This window comes from Lepidochelys kempii, chromosome 2, assembly GCF_965140285.1.
Source record: "Lepidochelys kempii isolate rLepKem1 chromosome 2, rLepKem1.hap1, whole genome shotgun sequence".
NCBI classification, from domain to species: domain Eukaryota; kingdom Metazoa; phylum Chordata; order Testudines; family Cheloniidae; genus Lepidochelys; species Lepidochelys kempii.
In genome coordinates, this window is record NC_136381.1 from 233,634,673 (window position 1) to 233,654,860 (window position 20,188).

At 43.6% G+C, this 20,188-nt stretch overlaps 1 protein-coding gene across 10 annotated transcripts in view; it reads left to right on the forward strand.

The window, feature by feature from the left end:
* Nucleotides 1-20,188, forward strand: part of MLLT10 (MLLT10 histone lysine methyltransferase DOT1L cofactor) — a 225,128-nt gene that overhangs the window by 133,843 nt on the left and 71,097 nt on the right. For all 10 annotated transcript variants that reach the window (XM_073334208.1, XM_073334203.2, XM_073334205.2 and 7 more), the window contains one exon: nt 351-920. In XM_073334208.1, the coding sequence (XP_073190309.1) occupies nt 351-920 (570 nt within the window). The remainder of the gene's footprint in view (nt 1-350; nt 921-20,188) is intronic.

Sequence of the window (20,188 nt, forward strand, 5' to 3'; positions counted from 1 at the left end):
CTGTGTGGACTCTGGTTCTGCACAATAGAAATTTTGTAGCGCACTCCATCTACTCCTCTTTGAAAGTGGAGTAGATTAAAGTGCACCAGGGAACTCTTAGTGTGCAGAAGCAGGGTCTACACAAACAGTTAGTGCACAGCTGTCTAATGCAAGGTAAAGATATACCTCTCTTGCCACAGACCAACTCTTCACATAGCTTTACCACTTTAGGGCTTGTCTGTGTTTCAGAAGGGACCTAGAATATCCAGCTTCTTGAACAGTTTTAATAGTGATAGGAGCATTTTATTTTTAAAAAAATAAAAGTAATCATAATTAAAAAAATAAATCCTGGTCTTTCCTTCTTTCTACAGGCAGTTTTTTGGGGACTCCTGGCAGTGTAAAATCATCTTCTGGAAGTTCAGTTCAATCTCCCCAGGATTTTTTGAGTTTTACCGAATCAGATTTGCGTAATGACAGTTACACTCATGCCCAGCAAACTTTGTCAACCAAAGATGTACATAAAGGAGAGATGGGAAACCAGGAAGGGAGTGTGAATTGTTTTAGTTCCTTAATTGTTCTCCCTTCAACCTCAGCCGTTGTTTCCCAGTCTAAAAACTTTGACAGCTCACCTGGAGACTTAGGTAATACAAGCCTTACTTCAACAGGATACAAGCGAGTCCAAACTTCTGGGATAGAAGAAGAGACTGTAATAGAAAAGAAACGGAAAGGAAATAAACAAAATAAACATGGGCCTGGTAGGCCCAAAGGGAATAAAAGTCAGGAGAGTATTTCCCATCTGTCAGTTTCTTCTGCTTCTCCAACATCATCTGTGGCATCTGCTGCAGGAAGTGCAACAAGCTCTAGCCTTCAGAAGTCCCCAACATTGCTCAGGAATGGAAGTTTACAAAGTCTTAGTGTTGGATCATCTCCAGTTGGTTCAGGTAGGTGTTTAAAATTTGTTGTTTCATATGTTAGAAGATGCATGGCTTCATTTTAGAAAGTCTCAATTCTGAGTATACTTTCAGAAATGTAAAGTAGGATTTTACTTTAAGTATCTTTAATGTTTCTTTTAAAAAAAAGAATTGATAAGCAGATAATGACCTTGGTAAGACTAACTTTTTGCCATATGTGTAGGTGCATATAACCCTTAAACAGCTACAGTAGATGGATCTGACTGTATCCAGTATTGGCCTAACCGCCGAAGCTGCAGAAACAATGAAATGTATAACGTGTTGTTTTGAAATGATATAGTAGAAGATTTAACTACAGTAAATGATATTTTTGCAGATTACAGAATTCTGTGTTCTATTACACATACAAAACAAAATCAATATTAAAATATATTCAGCATCCTCTGTAGCTGACAGACTGCACTCAGTTTCAGTCCACCTAGACAGAAGTTTTGAAATTTGTTTATGGAAAGGTACTAGTTTAAAAAAAACATTTAACAAGTCCTTCATCATAACCTGGGCTCAATGTGCCTGACTGACCATCTCTTTCTCCAATATCCCTCTGAGGCAATTGAGTTTGACGGGGTTGTCCTTCCTCTGTGTTCCAAGGTTGTGTGTGAATTGGGCCAGGATAAGGCTTTTCTTCTTGAGTCTATGGAGCAGCCTCACAAACTGTTGTGCTCACCAGAGTTGTTCTGTTGTCTTCAAGGCTCCTTACAAGGCCTTTTTGTTTGGATCACTACATTTAATCACTTGGCATCTCTTTTGCACCAACTATTAATTTTGCCCTTTTTTATTTTGGAATATTTTCTTTTGGTTTCATTGTTGTGGCTTGGTGTCTGTGTTGTTGGATACAGTTTTACATATTTTTAATTATAAATTTGCACAGACTTCAGATGCCTAGCAATGGATACTTCAGAAAATAGCTAAAGGAAAATTCCACCTTTTTTTTTTTTTTTTTAAATGAGACACATACCCCAAAAGTATAATTTTTCTTTAAAAAACAAATTGTAGTTCAGAAAAATGTCAAAATGTACTTTATGTAGGATGCTAGTTTCTTCTTAACAAGTTGGACGTCTTAGAAATTAGGATGAGAACACGTACTTCTGCATTGAAATTAATGGAAAAAGCTGAGACTCTGAAGATAAATATTTATCTAGGGGTTTTGTTTTCAGGCTAAATACTACTTTTAAAATTGCATTTTACTGTGTATTACTTTATTTTGTTGCTTGATGATGTCCAAGAACTTCAGAATTATGTCCCAGTCCTGCATCAAGTTCTGCTAGTGCAGACTTCTGCATCTGTGTGGAGTCCCATTGAAGTCAATCAGATTTTGCAATGGCATGGTACAGTAGTTCAGGTAGCAGATCCAGATGCGAGATCCTGGTTTTGGATAATCTTCATTCCCCACATCTTATCCTTGTCCCTATGTTCTTCTTTTTCAGCATAGTACTCTTAGTGTAAATCTACACTGTAGCCCTGGGTGAAATTTTTGCCTCAGGTAGACATGTATGTGCTAACTTTGATCAAGCTACTCACCCAAACACTCCTTCTCCTGGACTGCCAGCTCGGTGCTGGGTATCTCAAAGGCCCGGCAGATAATCTCACTCCATGTGTCCAATTATATAGAAACTGTAAAGTATCTACTAAAAATAACGCCAAATAACTGTACATACCTAAACATGTCACTGTTTGAAAGTCCATTGTGTTAAGTCTCCTAATTTTATCAGTTGAAAAGCTGAGGAGCTTTCCTTTGCAGATAGGATGCTCCTGTTCATAATTCCACAAAGTTTCAGGTAGCTGATTCAATGAGTAAAGGGCAGATAAGGTAGTCAAAAGATGTGTGAGGCCCAGATTCATCATATGGCAGTCACCATCACATACATGATGTGGATATATATAAATTATCTCTTGCCCAAAATCTACATTCAGAGTCTGTTATTGCTTCTGTTGATTTCTGTGAAAAATAAGGTCTTCAAGTGGTTGCACATGTACATTCCACTGTGGGTGTGAGTGCACCTCGTTCACAGTTGTTGGGAGATTTTTCTCAAAGTGGTACCCATCTGGGCAGTGTGAGTGCTCTGTGGTGCCTCACACCGCTGCATGCAGGCATAAAGGGCCACACTGCCCTCGACCCCGCTTAGTTTCTTCCTACCGCCAGTGACAGTTGTTGTTAGAGATGTGATCTTTGTTTCTTCACATCTTCCTCCCTTAGTGTAAATAGTACTGATAGCATTAGTTTGTAGTCTTGTATAGTATATCTGTAAATAATTAGTTACAGGATTAAGTTTAGAATACTGTCTTTTTAGGGTAGCGTCCCTGGTGCCTGGTTGGGTACCAGAATGATGCCCCATTTTCCGGGCTTCAAGGCCTGTCATTTATGTAACAGATCTATGCCAGTGAGTGACCCAGACCCCAGCTGCCGTAAGTGTCAGGGAGAGGTGAATGGAAGTGATAAATGTCATATTCGCAGAGGGTTCAAACCCCATTGGAAAAGGATAGGACTGCCATACTCAAGTACCTGCTCATGGTGTCTGTATTTCATCCACTGTTGGAACCCTCCTACTCAGAACAGATACTGAGCACATCTAACAGAGTCTTCAGGCAGATCTGCATTACTGGTGCCTAAGAAAAGACTGTGTAAGTCTCCTAAGGACTCTGTACTGACACCCTCGGAGAGGAAGGCATTGAGTGTTCACAGGGACTCAAGTATCAGAGGGGTAGCCATGTTAGTCTGTATCTACAAAAACAACGAGGAGTCCGGTGGCACCTTAAAGACTAACAGATTTATTTGGGCATAAGCTTTCGTAGGTTAAAAAACCACTTCTTCAGATGCATGGAGTGAAAATTACAGATCCAGGCATAGCTATACTGGCAAATGAAGAGGAGGGAGTTACCTTACAAGTGGAGAACCAGTGATAACCAGGCCAATTCAGTCAGGGTGGATGTGGAGGTGTCAATACCAAGAGAGGGAAAATTGCTTTTGTAGTGAGCCAGCCACTCCCAGTCCCTATTCAGGCCCAAATTAATGGTGTTAAGTTTTCAAATAAATTGTAGCTCTGCAGTTTCTCTTTTAAGTCTGTCTTTGAAGTTTTTTTGTTGAAGGATGGCTACTTTTAAATCTGTTATTGAATGTCCAGGGAGATTGAAGTGTTCTCCTACTGACTTTTGTATGTTACCATTCCTAATGTCTGATTTGTGTCCATTTATTTTTTTTACATAGAGACTTTCCAGTTTGGCCACTGTACACGGCAGAGGGGCATTGCTGGCACATGATGGCACATATCATATTAGTAGATGTGCAGGTGAATGAGCCCCTGATGGTGTGGCTGGTGTGGTTGGGTCCTCTGATGGTGTCGCAAAAGTAGATACGGGGACAGAGTAGGCAATGGGGTTTGTTACAGAGATTGGTTCCTAGGTTAGTGTTTCTGTGGTGTGGTGTGGTGTGTAGTTGCTGGTGAGTATTTGCTTCAGGCTGGGAGACTGTCTCTGTAAGCGAGGACTGGCCTGTCTCCCAAGGTCTGTGAGGGATCGTTTTCCAGGATAGGTTGTAAATCGTTGATGATGTACTGGAGAGGTTTTAGCTGGGGGCTCTACATGATGTCCAGCAGTGTTCTGTTATTTTCCTTGTTGGGCCTATCCTGTAGTAGGTGACTTCTGGGTACCTGTCTCGCTCTGTCAGTCTGTTTCCTCACTTCCCCAGGTGGGTATTGTAATTTTAAGAATTCTTGATAAAGATCTTATAGGTGTTTGTCTCTGTCTGAGGGACTGGAGCAAATGTGGTTGTATCTTACAGCTTGGCTGTAGACAATGGATCATGTGATGTGTCTTGGATGGAAGCTGGAGGCAAGTAGGTAAGAATAGCGGTTAGTAGGTTTCCGGTATAGGGTGCTGTTTATGTGACCATCACTTATTTGCACTGTTGTGTCCAGGAAATGGATCTCTTGTGTGGACTTGTCCAGGCTGAGGTTGATGGTGGGGTGGAAATTGTTGAAATCCATGTGAAATTCTTCAAGGGCCTCCTTCCCGTTGGGCCATATGATGATGTCATCAATGTAGCGCAAGCAGAGGAGGGGCACTAGGGCCATGCAGGTACGTATAGCAGTGCCGCTGACTTGAAGGTATAGATTGTCCCCAAATCTGAAATGGCTATGGGTGAGGACAAAGTCACAAAGCTCAGCCACCAGGTGTGCTGTGGCCGCATCAGGGATACTGTTCCTGACAACTTGTCGTCCATCCTCATGTGGAATATTGGTGTAAAGAGCTTCTACATCCATGGTGGCCAGGATGGTGTTTTCAGGAAGATCACCAATGCATTATAGTTTCCTCAGGAAGTTGGTGGTGTCTCGAAGATAGCTAGGAGTGCTGGTAGTGTAGGGTCTGAGGAGAGAGTCCAAATAGCCAGATAATCCTGCTATAAGAGTGCCAATGCCTGAGATGATGGGGCATCCAGGATTTCCAGGTTTATGGATCTTGGGTAGCAGATAGAATACCCCTGGTCAGGGCTCTAGGGTTGTGTCTGTGTAGATTTGTTCCATGCTGCAGCAGGGAGTTTTTTGAGTAGATGGTGTAGTTTCTTTTGGTACTCCTCAGTGGAATCGGAGGATAGTGGCTTCTAGAATGTGGTATTAGAGAGTTGCCTGGCAGCCTCCTGTTCATAATCTGACCAGTCCATGATGACTACAGCACCTCCTTTGTCAGCCTCTTTGATTATAATGTCAGAGTTGTTTCTGAGGCTGTGGATGGCATTGCGTTCTGTACGGCTGAGGTTATGAGATAAGTGATTCTGTTTGTTCACAATTTCAGCCTGTGCACGTCTGCGGAAGTACTCTATGTAAAAGTCCAGTCTGTCACGAGGACAGTCCTTTTTTCACAAGGACTCAGAGGGGCGCTTACAAAAGTTGCATCCGCAAGATGTTCTGTGAGCCAGGAGGGATTGATGACTGCAGAACCCAGGAAGTGTCCATTGAGACCAATCCCCAAAGGATTGGCACACATCTTGGAACTGCATTCAGGAGCCCTTTCCGGTGCTGTAAACACCAAAGGTTTTCGAAACAGCCAGATCATTGCTTAATTTGGTGGTACCAACTTCTTCCATGATTCAAGAGTGTGGCATGTTACCTGTATTTGGACCTCATGCTCCTGTGGTCCCAGGTTCAGCCCCAGAGCACCATTCGGTACCAGCCAGTTCTACTCTTGTGGTACCTCTGCATAGGATTGCAACTAGAGGCAAGCCAGTGATGATTTCACCAGTACCCAATTCTCCAGGTTCAGAACTTTTCTTCTTGGTACCAACGGGTTCAGTTCCCCCATGGTTGGAGAAAGTGGACTCCTTATCAGACTCGGAAATCAGATCCTTTGTGTCCTGACCTGAAGATGCCCAGAAACCCCAGTGCGATGTCTGCCCTCCATGCTACAGTCCACAGGCTCAGCATTATAAGAATCAGTGACCTACCTGGAACTGGGTCCCACCTCTGTGCCAGTGGCTCTTCTGGACCCCTTGGGGCTTCCCACACATTCCAGATCCTCTTGTCCCTTCCCACGCTTCAGTGTCAGCCAAGGTCCAGGATCATCTGCAGGAAGGTCACAGTCTTTCTTCCCCTGGTATTGAAATTGGTAGTGCGCATGTGGAGCACAGTGCACGGAACTCTCTTGTAGATGAATTAGAGGATGGACATCCTCAACAACCTTTAACCTCTTCTTCGTTGTCTCCTGATGAGGCAGTAGTGGCTGAATGTACCTCTTCCCCTCCTGTTCATTTTAGAGCTCATCAGAACTTGTTGAGGAGAGTGGCTGCTGCTCTAGATATCCAGCCAGAAGATATACAAGAAAGGTCACACAGGCTTGTGGACATTTTAGCCTCTGCAGGACCATCTAAGATAGCTCTCCTCATTAATGAGGTTATCCTGGAGCTTGTCAAGATTTTATGGCAGGCCCCCTTTTTTTTTGCCTCCCACTGCCGAAATGGTGGAGAAGAAGAGAGATTATGTCCATTCACAGGGATTTGAACACTTGAACAACCATCCAGCTCCCTGGTGGTCGTGGCCTCCAGTGAAAAGGAGAGGCAAGGACATTAGGCCTCTTCTCCAAAAGAAAAGGAAGCAAAAAAACTAAATCTGTTTGGCAGGAAACTTTATTTCAAAGGTTTACAGATCAGGATCACGAACCAGCAAGCTTTGCTGATTCCTTACGATTTCGGCCTGTTTATGGATGGGATGGTGGTAAGGGACTGCCTACAATGGCATGTGGCCCTTTGGCGACTGCCAGTAGCAAAAATCCCCAACCGCCGGAGACAGGATGCTTGATGGGGAGAGCTTTGAGTTACTAGAGAGAATTCTTTCCCAGGTATCGACTTGGAGGCCGTATTTGGAGTCAGATAGGATTTTCCCCCTGGGGAAGATTGGCAGAGATCCTGGGGATTTTTTTGGCCTTCCTCTGCAGCATGGGGCATGAATCACTTGCAGGTTTAAACTAGTACTGAAGGGTGAGACTAAGTTTTCCTATGCAAAGAGATTTGGCCTGCGGAATCGAGATTGTGACTGGCTAGGTGAGATGAAAAGGACTGGGATGGAAAGGGGTGGGAAGAGACAGGACTTGGACAGTGACTAGTTGGAGGGGATGGGGGAAGAAGGGGTCAAACTTGGGGAGAATGAGCACAAAGACTCCCCCCCACCCTCACCTGAGCCTCGAATAGAACCAAAGATCCCTGAGTCTCACTATTCCTCTGCTACCAGCAAATATGGAAAAGTGGTCCATTCTCTTCTAGTGCTGGTCCACATAGAGGTTGGCAACCTACTGCTTTTATCAGTTACTCTGTTAGCTGACATGGCAGAAGTCTGTGTGGTGGATATAAAGGTTCAAGCCTTATTGATTATACAAGTGGGTGTCAATATAATAGATGGAATTGTTTTTTTCAGTTTGCCTTTCGTTCAACCTGAAATGGATTTTTTTTTTAATTGACTGGAAGGTTGTTGGGGTTTTTTTTTTGTTTTTTGTGCAATATTTAGATTCCGTTTGATCCAAAACAAAAACACACATTTAACTGGCTGCAAGCTGAAAAATCAGTTACTACCACAGCTAGCTAGCTAGCTGTTGAGAGTAGGACCCTGGATTCCTTTGTTAGCCAGGTTGGAAGGTGTTTGATGAATGAGGCAGAGTATTGCAGGAAGAAAAAGGATGATATCATGGTTAAGGGAGCTGAATGCTGCTCTAGAGAACTGGATTTTATCCCATCCTCTGCCACAGAATTCCTATGTGATGCTATGAGTTGCACTGTGTGTAAGAGAGCAGTATGATTCCTTGGAGCTCCACTATGAAACTGGAGAAAAGCCTATTGAGAGTCTTTGGGTTAAGTTTAGAGGCGAGAGCAACAAGGGTGATGTCATGGTAGTCGTCTGCTATAGACCAGCAGACCAGGAGGATGAGGTAAACCAGGCTTTCTTCGGACAACTAACAGAAGTTTCCAGATTACAGGCCGTGGTTCTCATGGAGGACTTCAATCACCCTGACATCTGCTGGGAGAGCAATACAGCAGTGCACAGACAATCCAGGAAATTTTTTGAGAGTGTTGGGGACAACTTCCTGGTGCAAGTGCTGGAAAAACCAACTTGGGGCTTTGTTCCACTTGACCTGCTGCTCACAAACATGGAAGAATTGGTAGGGGAAGTAGAAGTGGATAGCAACCAGGGCAGCAGTGATCATGAGATGGTTGAGTTCAGAATCCTGACAAAAGGAAGAAAGGAGAGCAGCAGAATACGGACCCTGGACTTCAGAAAACCAGACTTTGGCTCCCTCAGGGAACTGATGGGCAGATCCCCATGGAGGCTAATATGAGGGGGAAAGGAATCCAGGAGAGCTGGCTGTATTTTAAAGAAGCCTTATTGAGAGCACAGGGACAAACCATCCCGATGTGCAGAAAGAATAGCAAATATGGCAGATGACCAGCTTGGCTTACAGAGAACTCTTCGGTGAGCTTAAACACAAAAAGGAAGTTTACAAAAAGAGGAAAGTTGGACAGATGACTTGGGAGAAGAATAAAAATATTGCTCGAACATGCCGGGGTGTAAGCAGGAAGGCCAAAGCACAATTGGAGTTGCAATTAGCAAGGGATGTGAAGAGTAACCAGAAGAGTTTCTACAGGTGTGTTAGCAACAAGAAGAAGGTCAGGGAATGTGTGGAATCCTTACTGAATGGGGGATGCAACGTAGTGACAGATGATGTGGAAAAAGCTGTAGTACTCTGTGATGGGTTTGGTCACAGACACTGCCACCTAGTGTTCTGGGACTACCTCTGAGTCCATTTTCCCTGGTAGCTTAGGACTTCAGTACCTTGCCTAGTTGTGCCAGACACGCTAGCCTGCTACAAACACAGACCCAGGTCTGAACCACATTCCCCAAAAGCTACAGGCTTAACTGAAAACAGCTTAAGAAGCACTCCTGTCTCCAACACCCAGATACCTAGTTCCCAATGGGATCCAAACCCCAAATAAATCTGTTTTACTCTATATAAAGCTTATACAGGATAAACTCATAAATTGTTTGCCCTCTATAACACTGATACAGAGATATACACAGCTGTTTGCTCCCCCAGGAGTTAATTGCTTGCTCTGGGTTAATTAATAAGTAAAACATTATTTTATTAAATGTAAAAAGTAGGATTTAGATGGTTCCAAGTAATAACAGAGAGAACAAAGTAAGTTACCAAGCAAAATAAAACAAAACACAAGACAGGACAAGGAGTAATGGTCTCAAGTTGCAGTGGGGGAGGTTTAGGTTGGATATTAGGAAAAACTTTTTCACTAGGAGGGTGGTGAAACACTGGAATGCGTTACCTAGGGAGGTGGTAGAATCTCCTTCCTTAGAAGTTTTTAAGGTCAAGCTTGACAAAGCCCTGGCTGGGATGATTTAATTGGGGATTGGTCCTGCTTTGAGCAGGGGGTTGGACTAGATGACCTCCTGAGGTCCCTTCCAACCCTGATATTCTATGATTCTATGATTCTCTCAAAGTCCATTGTTAATTTAAGTGTTTCTTGATTGGGCACTTACTGAGAATAGTTGGATATGAGTTAACAGTGTACCCTTGTTGCCAAGAAGGCTAACGGCATATTGGGCTGAATTACTAGAAGCATCGCCAGCAGATTGAGGGAAGGGGTGTTCTCAGTGGTGGCAGATGACAGAGCAAGGAGCAATGGTCTCAAGGTACAGTGGAGGAGGTCTAGGTTGGATATTTGGAAAAACTATTTCACTAGGAGGGTGGTGAAGCACTGGAATGGGTAACCTAGGGAGGTGGTAGAATCTCCATCCTTAGAGGTTTTTAAGGCCTGGCTTGACAAAGCCGTGGCTGGGGTGATTTAGTTGGGGCTGGTCCTGATTTGAGCAGGGAGTTGGACTAGATGACCTCCTGAGGTCTCTTCCAACTCTAATCTATGTGTCCTTTCCAGGGTCCAGGCACCTTCACGGCTCCACTAATTAGGTGGGTGGCCCTTCATTGTCTTGTGTGTGGCTGCCCAGGCACGCACCTTAGAAGGAACTATCCGCAGACCACCTGAATGGAGCTCGTGGACCACAGTTTGAGAACCTCTGCCCTAGAAGAGAATAAGGTGATAAGTAACAGTCATCATGGATTTGTCAAGAACAAATCATGTCAAACCCACCTAATATTCTTCGCTGGCAGCGTAACAAGGCTTGTGGATTGGGGCAAAGCAATAGTTATGATGTATCTTGACTTTTGTAAGGATTTTGGTACGGTCTCACATGACCTTTTCATAAGTAAACTAGGGAAGTAGAGCCTAGGTGAGCCTGCTATAAGTGGGTGCACAGCTGGTTGGAAATGTGTATTCAGAATATAAATACAACAAGGAGTCGTAGTGGCACCTTAGAGACTAACAAATTAATTTGGGCATAAGCTTTCGTGGGCTAAAACCCACTTCATCAGATGCATGGAGTGAAAAATACAGAAAGCAGTATAAATATTACAGTACATGAAAAGATGAGTTGCCTCACCAAGTGGGGGCGTCAGTGCTAACGAGGCTAATTCAATGAAGGTGAAAGTGGTTCTCAACAGTTGACAAGAAGGGGTGAATATCAAAGGAGGAAAATTAATTTTTTTTAGTGCTAACGACGTCAATGCAATCAAGGTGGACATCGCCCATTTCCAACAGTTAAGAAGAAGGTGTGAGTATTAGCTGACAAGAAGGTGTGAGTATTAGCAGAGGGAAACCTTACTTTTTTGTAGTGACCCATCCACTCCCAGTCTTTATTCAGGCCTAATATGATGGTGTCCAGTTTGCAAATTAGTTCCAGTTGTGCAGTTTCTCGTTGGAGTCTGTTTTTGAAGTTTTTTGTTGAGGAATTGCCACTTTTAAGTCTGTTATTGAGTGTCCAGGGAGATTGAAGTGTTCTCCTACTGGTTTTTGAATATTACAATTCTCGTCTGATTTGTGTTCATTTATTCTTTTGTGTTGAGGCTGTCCGGTTTGGCCAATGTACATGGCAGAGGCGCATTGCTGGCACATGATGGCAAATATCACATTGGTAGATGTGCAGGTGAACGAGCCCCTGATGATGTGGTTACGTCCTATAATGGTGTCTCTTCAGGTTGGGGGGCAGTCTGTAAGCGAGGACTGGCCTGTCACCCAAGGTCTGAGAGAGTGAGGGATAGTCCTTCAGGATAGGTTGTAGATCCTTGATGTTGCACTGGAGAGGTATTGGTTGGGGGCTGTAGGTGACAGCTAGGGGCATTCTGTTACTTTCTTTGTTGGGCCTGTCCTTTAGTAGGTGACTTCTGGGTACACTTCTAGCTCTGTCAATCTGTTTCTTCACTTCACCAGGTGGGTATTGTAGCAGCCAGGTGTCAATACAAAGGACGAGATCAGTGAAAGTGTTGAGTTGGGTAGGGCTCTCTATGTGAGCTAGCTCGTCTTTCACCTCTTCGCTGACACCCCACTGGAACTGGTGCAGTTGCGCTGACTTGTTCCTCTCAGCATCAGCCACGAGCTGTTGGAAATGGATGGTGTATGAAGTGGCCAGCCCTTACGGTTGTCTAAGCTTCCAGAGGGTGGCTTCTGCCTAGTGGGGCACAGTGTGCATCATCAAAGATGGTCAAGAATTTTCACAGGAAGTTTTCCCAGTTAGAGAGTGACTGGCTGTTTTGTTCTAGCAGAGGGGAGGCCCAATGCAGTGCTTCTCCGACAAGCAGGCTAATCACCAGCCTCACCTTTGATTGGTCTGTGGGGTACATTCTAGGGCATAGCAGGAAAAGTAGCCAACACTTGCTTAGGAAACCTTGATAGTTCTGGCAGTCCCTGTCAAATTGCTCCTAGCACTACTGCGGGACCCTGCTCAAGAGGCGTTGAGTGCTCTACCCCAACACACAGGACAACTGCTTCTCCTTGTGGATGTGCAAGTTGCTCCTGGACAGTTTGTACTTAAGATATGAGTTCCATGGTGTGGTTCTATGACTGAGCCAGTTGCTTGCACAGGGCCAGCACTTTGGCCATGGTCTATTCTGATGGAGCCTGCAGCATAGGGTTCTTTGTTTGCAAGCAGGCAGCTCGTTCCTGTGGGTTTTGGGAAATGTGGGTAGAAGCTGGATCTGTCCCTTCCATTGTCTGCAGAGGGGGTGGTCTGAGCAATCTGTCAGGGTTGGGTCTTGGGCAGTCTGTGGGCATTGCGTGAGCTGCTCAGTATCTGAGCCAAAGAGTCAAAAATCAGTCCAGGGCCGGGCCAGGTCAAAACTTCAGAGTCTGTAACCAAACTGAGAGCATGAGGTGAGAATCAGGGTAAGGTTAGGGTGTTGCACCAGGGTCGTCAGTGGTCCTAAGATAAAGACAATAAATCAAGGTTAGGATAAGGAGCCAGCCTGAAGTTGAGAATATGGAATCCAGACGAGTCACAACGAGGAGTGGCAAGCAGGGTCTGAGACAGTAGCACACCAGAGGCTCCCCAAAATGGCTTCCTGATTTATATAGAGAGTGCAAGCTAATAACGGAATCATGCAGGACTGTTGCTTATGATCCGTAGGGTGGAACTTCCTGCTGGCCTTTGCCTCTCACTACTACTTGGTGGCAACCCCACCTGGGCCGTTGGTGGAGATGAGGAAGTGGCGCCTGCCTCAGACTCTGAGTCCCCCGTTCTAGGCCCATGGGTTCTTACAACATGTTTGTGGATTGTTCACATGAGAATCTGTAATTGTGTTAACACAACTAAAAAATCAAGTGTAGAGACAGTTTGTTAAAAAGAACATTGATGATTAAATGACTCTGGATTTAGGATTGAATAGTGGCTTTGGGTGAGTGAGCATAGAGGAGAATTGGAAGACGTAAAATGCTTATTTGACAAGACATGGAATTTGGGGTGGTTAGTAGCTGTGCTGGAAGATAGCAGATAGATGTGGTAGATGGTGCTATAAGTGATAAACAGCTAAAATATTTTCTATGCAGTTTTGCCCTCATGAAGAGGGAAAGCTATAATGGAACAGCAATTAACACTATAATGGAAGGCTAAATTGGACCACACCATATTAATCCCCCAAAGTGCTCAGAGAACGAAATTTGATCTTTACTTTGGTTCTGTGCTTTCTCTGATTTCTACATCCAATGTACTGCCCTTCCTCTGAAGATCCTAATAACTTGGGCGGTGGAGGGTGCCCCTTTTTATCAGACTTTTCTGAGGATCCATACTGCGGCATACCCTGTTACCATCTGCTGTTTCATGTATAGCTAACTTTGGTTTCTACTAACATAAACTTTAAATTCAGATTTTGGTCAGAAATCATCAGGGATTTGAGGTACCTCCTTCTCTATCTCTTTAGGAGCATGGATATTGAATACCAAGTCTATTTTTCATTCTGATGACAAAGTTCATATTACTGTCAGCACTTCTCAAGAGCAAGCAAACTTACCTTCCGTTTTATTTAATGAAAGAACAGTAAAATGGCCAAGTAAAGTCTGTTCTTGTACTTCATAGTTGATGCTGTGCAATAACAGAAATACTCTGATAAAGGCAACGTTCGACAGGCTAGGCCTGCTGGTGAATGCACAAAAGTCAACCCTCTCTCCCACTCAGAGAATAGAGTTTATAGGGGCAGTACTAGATTCGGGACAGGCCAGAACGTTCCTCCCGGAATCTTGTTTCCAGGCCATTTGCTCCATTGTAGAGGGCCTTGGGCGCTACCCCACCTCCATGGCACGGAACTGTTTGATACTTCTAGGGCATATAGCTGCCTGTACGTATGTAGTACAGCATGAGAGGCTTCAGCTCAGACCTCTCAAGTCTTGGCTCGCCTAAGTATATCACCCAAGCCGAGACCACTTAGAAAAGGTTGTCACTCTGTCCCCCTCGGTTATCAAGGCTCTCCGGTGATGGCTCAATCCTCAAATTGTATGCACAGGAATGCCTTTTCTCAGACCCCAGCCCTCGCAATCTCTGATTACAGATGTGTCAGCAACAGGATGGGGAGCACATCTAGGGAGGCTCAAGATAGAAGGTCTCTGATCTCTAGCAGAGCTCTCACTTTACATCAGTTCAGAGAGCTAAGAGCAGTTGTTTAGCCTGCCAGACCTTCCAGGCGGATCTGCAGGGAAGGTGTGTATCTGTTTTATATAAAACAGACAGGGTGGAGCATGCTCCTCTCCCCTATGCCAGGAAATCGTCAAGCTTCTGCATAGCCTACTCAGTACATCTAGAGGCATCTTACCTTCCAGGATCTCGGAACAAGTTGGTGGACCATCTCAGCAGGTCTTCCACAACCATGAGCAGTCCATTCACATGGACATCGTGAACAACATCTTCCAGTGGTGGGGAATTCCCCATATAGACTTGTTCATGGCAAGACACAACAGGAAGTTTCTGCAGTTCTGCTCCTTCTTGAATCACAGCTCAGGCTTAATTGTGGATGCATTCCTCCTTCCCTGGAAGGACCATCTGTTTTACTTGTTTCCACCCTTGCCATATGTTCACAAAGTCCTACGGAAGGTCAGAAGGGAAGGAGCATCTTTGATATTGATCGCACCAACCTGACCCCGTCAGTGCTGGTAAACCATTCTCCTAGAACCTGTCTGTGGAGACCCCAATCACCCTGCCCCGGTTCCGGACTTGATCACCCAAGACCACGGTCATCTTCAGCATTCCAACGTCGAGTCTCTTCACTTCACGGTATGGAACCTTCATGGCTAAACTCTCTGGAGCTAACATGCTCAGATCCTGTTAGAGAAGTCCTCCTGGGCAGCAGGAAGACATTCACTAGGGCCATGTATGTGGCTAAGTGGATGAGATTTTCTATTTGGTCGGTGCAGAAGGGCACTCCACCTATTCATTCATCAATACCCCTTATCTTGGACTATCTGTTACATCTGAGACAGCAAGGTCTTTCGATGTCATCAATAAAGTTTCTCCTGGCTGTGATTTCAGCATTCCACCCCAGGGGTCACTGTCCAATCGGTTTTTACTAACCTAATGGTCAGCCATTTCCTTTAGGGGCTTGACAGGTTACACCTTGAAGTGTGACAATCTATCCCTGCATGGGATCTCAACTTAGTGCTATTGAAACTAATGGGCTCCTAGCAACATGTTCTCTGCTCTACCTTTCCTGGAAGATAGCATTCCTGGTGGCTATAACTTCAGCCAGGAGGGTGTCTGAGCTTAAGGCCCTGACATCCGAGCCTCCATACACTTCTGTAAGAACAAGGTCCAGCTTCGGCCTCACCCAGCCTTTCTTCCAAAGGTAATCTCACAGTTTCCTGTCAACCATGACATTTTCTCCCAGTTTTCTACCCTAAGCCACTTGCCAAGAGCTGGGAACAAAAGCTCCATTCCCTGGATGTTAGGCAGGTGTTGGCTTTTTATATCAAAAGGACAAAACCATTTTGGAACTCAAACAGCTTTTTGCCACAATAGCAGACAGAATAAAGGGCCTCCCAGTGTCTTCCCAAAGAATTTCATCATGGATCATGTTCTGTATCCGAGCGTGCTATGACTTGGCAAAGATACCTGCCCCCACACTGACAGCACACTCCAGAAGGGTGTAAGCCTTCTCGGCGGCATTCCAGGCACAAGTCCGGATCCAGGAGATCTGTAGGGCTGCAACATGGTCATCGAGCCACACCTTCACCTCACACTATGCTATTACTCAGCAGGCCAGAGATGCATTCAGCAGAGCAGTACTGTACTACAGTCTGCAAATCCATGAACTCTGACCCCTCCTCCTGGGAACTGCTTGGGAGTCACCACCTTGGAATTGACATGAGCAAGCACTTAAAGAGGAAAAAATGGTTACCCTATTTTTTCATAACTCTTGTTCTTCAAGATGTTTTGCTTATGTCCATTCCAAGACCCACCCGCTTACCCCTCTGTCGGAGCCAGCTGGGAAGAAGGAACTGAAGAGGTGGCGGGTTGGCAGCGCCTTATATGTGGCACCATGAAAACGCAAGTCTGGGGTTGCCTGAAACCGACCCAACGATACTGTTAGGGGAAAAAGCTTCCAGTGACTGTGCACACAGTACACACACAGCTACTTGGAATGGACATGAGCAACACATCTTGAAGAACAATAGTTAGAAAAAGGTAGGTAACCTTTTTTTATCTTCTCAAAGAAAGAAATCATGTTGTTCTGGCATGATCTGCCTTTTGTTTTATTCCAATTATTGTTTACCTCTATGTCTTTAGTTTCTCTTTCTTTCAGAATTTGTTCTAAGGCCTTGCATACAATTGAGATCAAACTAATGGGCCTGTAGTTTCCTAGATCATCTTTTTCCTTTTTTTAAGTATAGTTACTGTATTTGCAATTCTCCAGTCGTAGGGTATGACAGGTAAGTTTACAGATTTATTTAAAAACCCTTGCTGTTGGGCTTGCAATCACATATGCCAATTCCTTTAATGTTCTGTGATGGAGATTATCTGATTTGATCCCATTAAGCTGTTTGAGTTTCTCTTCCTCCTTGGATGTGATAATTTCTACATCTGTATCCTCATTCACATTAGCCACCCTGTCACTATGCCCAAGCTCCTCATTACCCTTATTAAAAACTGAGGCAAAGTATTTGTTTAGGTGTTGGATCATGTCTAGATTATATTTGATCTCCACCCAATCTTCAATGTTTTGCAGTCCCACTTCGTTTTTCCTTATTTTCTTTTTATTTATTATTGTTAAAGAACTTTTTAGTGTTGGTTTTCATTTCCTTTGCAAGGTCCAGCTCTGCTCGTCTTTTAGCAGTTCTCATTTTTTCCCTACACTTTCTAATCTCCAAGAGGTAGCTTTCCTTGTTGATTCATCCCTTCTTCCATTCCTTGTAGACTTTCTGCTTTCTCCTAATAACTTGTTTGAGATGCTTGTTCATCCAGTTTGGGCTGCAGCCCTGCCCTATGAATTTTTTACCCTTATTTGGGTTGCATGCTTCAGATAGCTTCTGCAGGTTTGACTTAAAATAATTATAAGCCTCCCCCACATTCAGATCTTTGAGTTTTTCAGTACAGTCTGCTTCCCTAACTAATCCCCTTAATTTTTTTAGGTGTGCCCTTTTGAAATGAAGGAGACCCTAGTTGCAGACCTATTTTTGTTTATCCTTGCGTTTAGTTTAAACTGAATTAACTTTAGTTCAAGTGATCATGAGTTATCCTCTACAACCAGCTCTTCTATGAGGTCCTCACTACTTAGCAATACTAAATCTAAAATGGCATAACCTCTTGTGGGTTTGGTGACTACTTGGTGAAGAAATCTGTCAGCTGTCACATCCGGGAATATCTGGGGCCCTATCGTTATTAATAGCATTTGTCTTCCAATGTATATCTGGGAAATTAGTCGCCCATAATCACATAATTCCCAGTACTAGTTATTTCATTTAAAATATCAGAGGTTTCTGTACGTATCCAAATATGATCCTGGGGTTCTATTGCAGACCCCTAACACTATCCCAGTGGAGCCTCTGTTACCATTCTTTCCCAAAGTGATTTTGACACAAACAGCTAACTTTTTATCCTTTCCATCATTTCTGATTTCTCATGACAATGCTACTCCATCACCTTTACCTTTATTTCTGTCTTTCTTGAACTGCACTTCCCCTTCAATACCTGTACTCCAGTCATAACTACTGTTCCTCCATGCTTCCGTTATCCCAATAATGTCTGGTTTCGCTTCCTTCACCAGTAGTTCTAGTTGCTCCATTTTGTTACCCTGGCTTCTTGCATTGGTGTACAGACATCTTAGTTGTTTCTGCTTGTCCGTACCTAGATTCCTCATCGATTAGGTACAGTCATTCTTCTGCTGGTATCACCTACCTGACTATTACTGTCATTGATATTGACACTGTCTTTCCTTTTGTTGTCTATTCTCCTACCCTCTTTTGTTCTTTTCTCCATTGCTGTGTCCTCGTTTTCTTGATTTTCTTCCCGCTCAATCTTAGAATCAGGCGTGCAGATTACATGACCCAATCATCTTCTCTGAATCAATACTTGCAGCATTTTTACACAACCTGAGGCCCTGGTCCTGCCAACTCATGTGAAAAGTTACTCAGATTTGTGTTGGCAGGATCAGGGGCAATAAAACTACAATTCGGTCTCTCCACCGCCCCCCCCACCCCCACCCCCGAAACAAGCCTACTGAATGGTTGAAATTAATTTGCCGTAAACCAGAAACTGAAAGTTCTCATAAGGTTAAGGTTAGGAAAACCAAATGATAGATGAGTAGGCTGTGCTACCTAAAACTATTCATGACAACTATTTTTTTAGAGATCTCCTGGAAAGGTTTCACAAGGAACACATTAATAAATAGGTCGTCCTCTCTCAGCTTTCTAGTAAAACAAAATTATCTTGATAATGCAAGGAATGGTAGCTAGATCAAGCAATAGGGCTTTAAACTGGAAAATGTTTATTCAGGGCAGGAGCATTAAAATTTCTACCCAAATACATTGTGCTATGTGCTGTATAAAAACACAACCATAGTCCCTGTTTACCTTCCTCCACTTCTCTGAGCAAGTAGCTTTTCAACCTCACAATACAGCTTGCTTTATTGGTAGAGGTAAGGATAGTGGGCCTCTGGATAGTGGCCCTCAAATGCCCCGGTCAAGATTGAGGCTGCTGACATCAGAATGCCTGTAAAGGGATTGTCCTTTTATTCTGCTGGAAGTTTGGCTGGGTACAGTAATAGGTTCCATATGCTACAAAAGACCTGGCTCTGCAGTGGAAAGATTGAGGTTGGCGTGATTAGTTCCTTACTCCTGGTCCTGCTGGCTGTGATAACCCCTTTTTATATTTAAAATGGTGGAATTCAAAACATTTTTGGATGCTTGTAATTTTACAGATATTTCCAAAGAATTCAACAACTTTTTGTTCCCTAACAACCTTTAAAGAAAGCTGAACAAAATTTTAGAATCCCAAATCTCTGCAGGCATGCCCTTTGACTCTGTTTACAATAGGTGAAAAAGTATTCCATCAAAACCATTAGTTGGAGGGCATTGACTTTCCAGTGCCTTCTACCCACACATAACTGTCCCAGTTATTTTACCGTATTACCTGTATCTGTTGTTTGAAGCTTTGGTGCAGTTGAACCTGAGTTAATCTTCAGTAGTTTCTCCCAAGCATAGACAAAAAGCAAGAGAGGCTGCAGCTGCATCACTTTAGCATGTCCTTCTTCCTAACTGCCCATAATCCAGCATTTTGAATTTAGAAATTACTCAAAAGACCCATTATAAGTGCTGCACATTATTGGAAAAGTGCTTCAGGAGCTTCAAAATTCACTGTACAGCCACAGGTGGAAGGTGTGCTATGTGGAGACATCTCAAAACACTTATTGCAAAAACTTGTGCTATGGGTGAGGTAAACGAATGCAAGAACAAGCAACTAACCAGACTGCATTATGCAGCCTATATCACTGGTTTAATAGTTTTTTTTCATTAGTTTCAAATCGTGCTCCAATTGAGGTTAAAGCAGAACTTTAGTCAACTTAAATTGACCAGGATTTGACCCTTAGTTTAGACACAGCCTTTGGTCTATCATTTAAAGTGTTCTCCTTGCCACATCTTTAATTTTATCATTAGTCTAATTTTTAGATTGATTTATTCACTTACTGCTGTCAAACCAGGTGGAGGCAGTAACATGTGGGAAGGACATAATGATAACCTAAAGAAAATTATTAGATCTTCAAAACATGACAGCTTGTTGTATATATTTTTGAGGAGAATGAGGTAGAGAAATGTGAAAGTACAAGAATTCTGAGAGAGTTCCTAATGAAATCAAGTAATTTGGAGAAAATCTAAGGCCCCTTTGTCC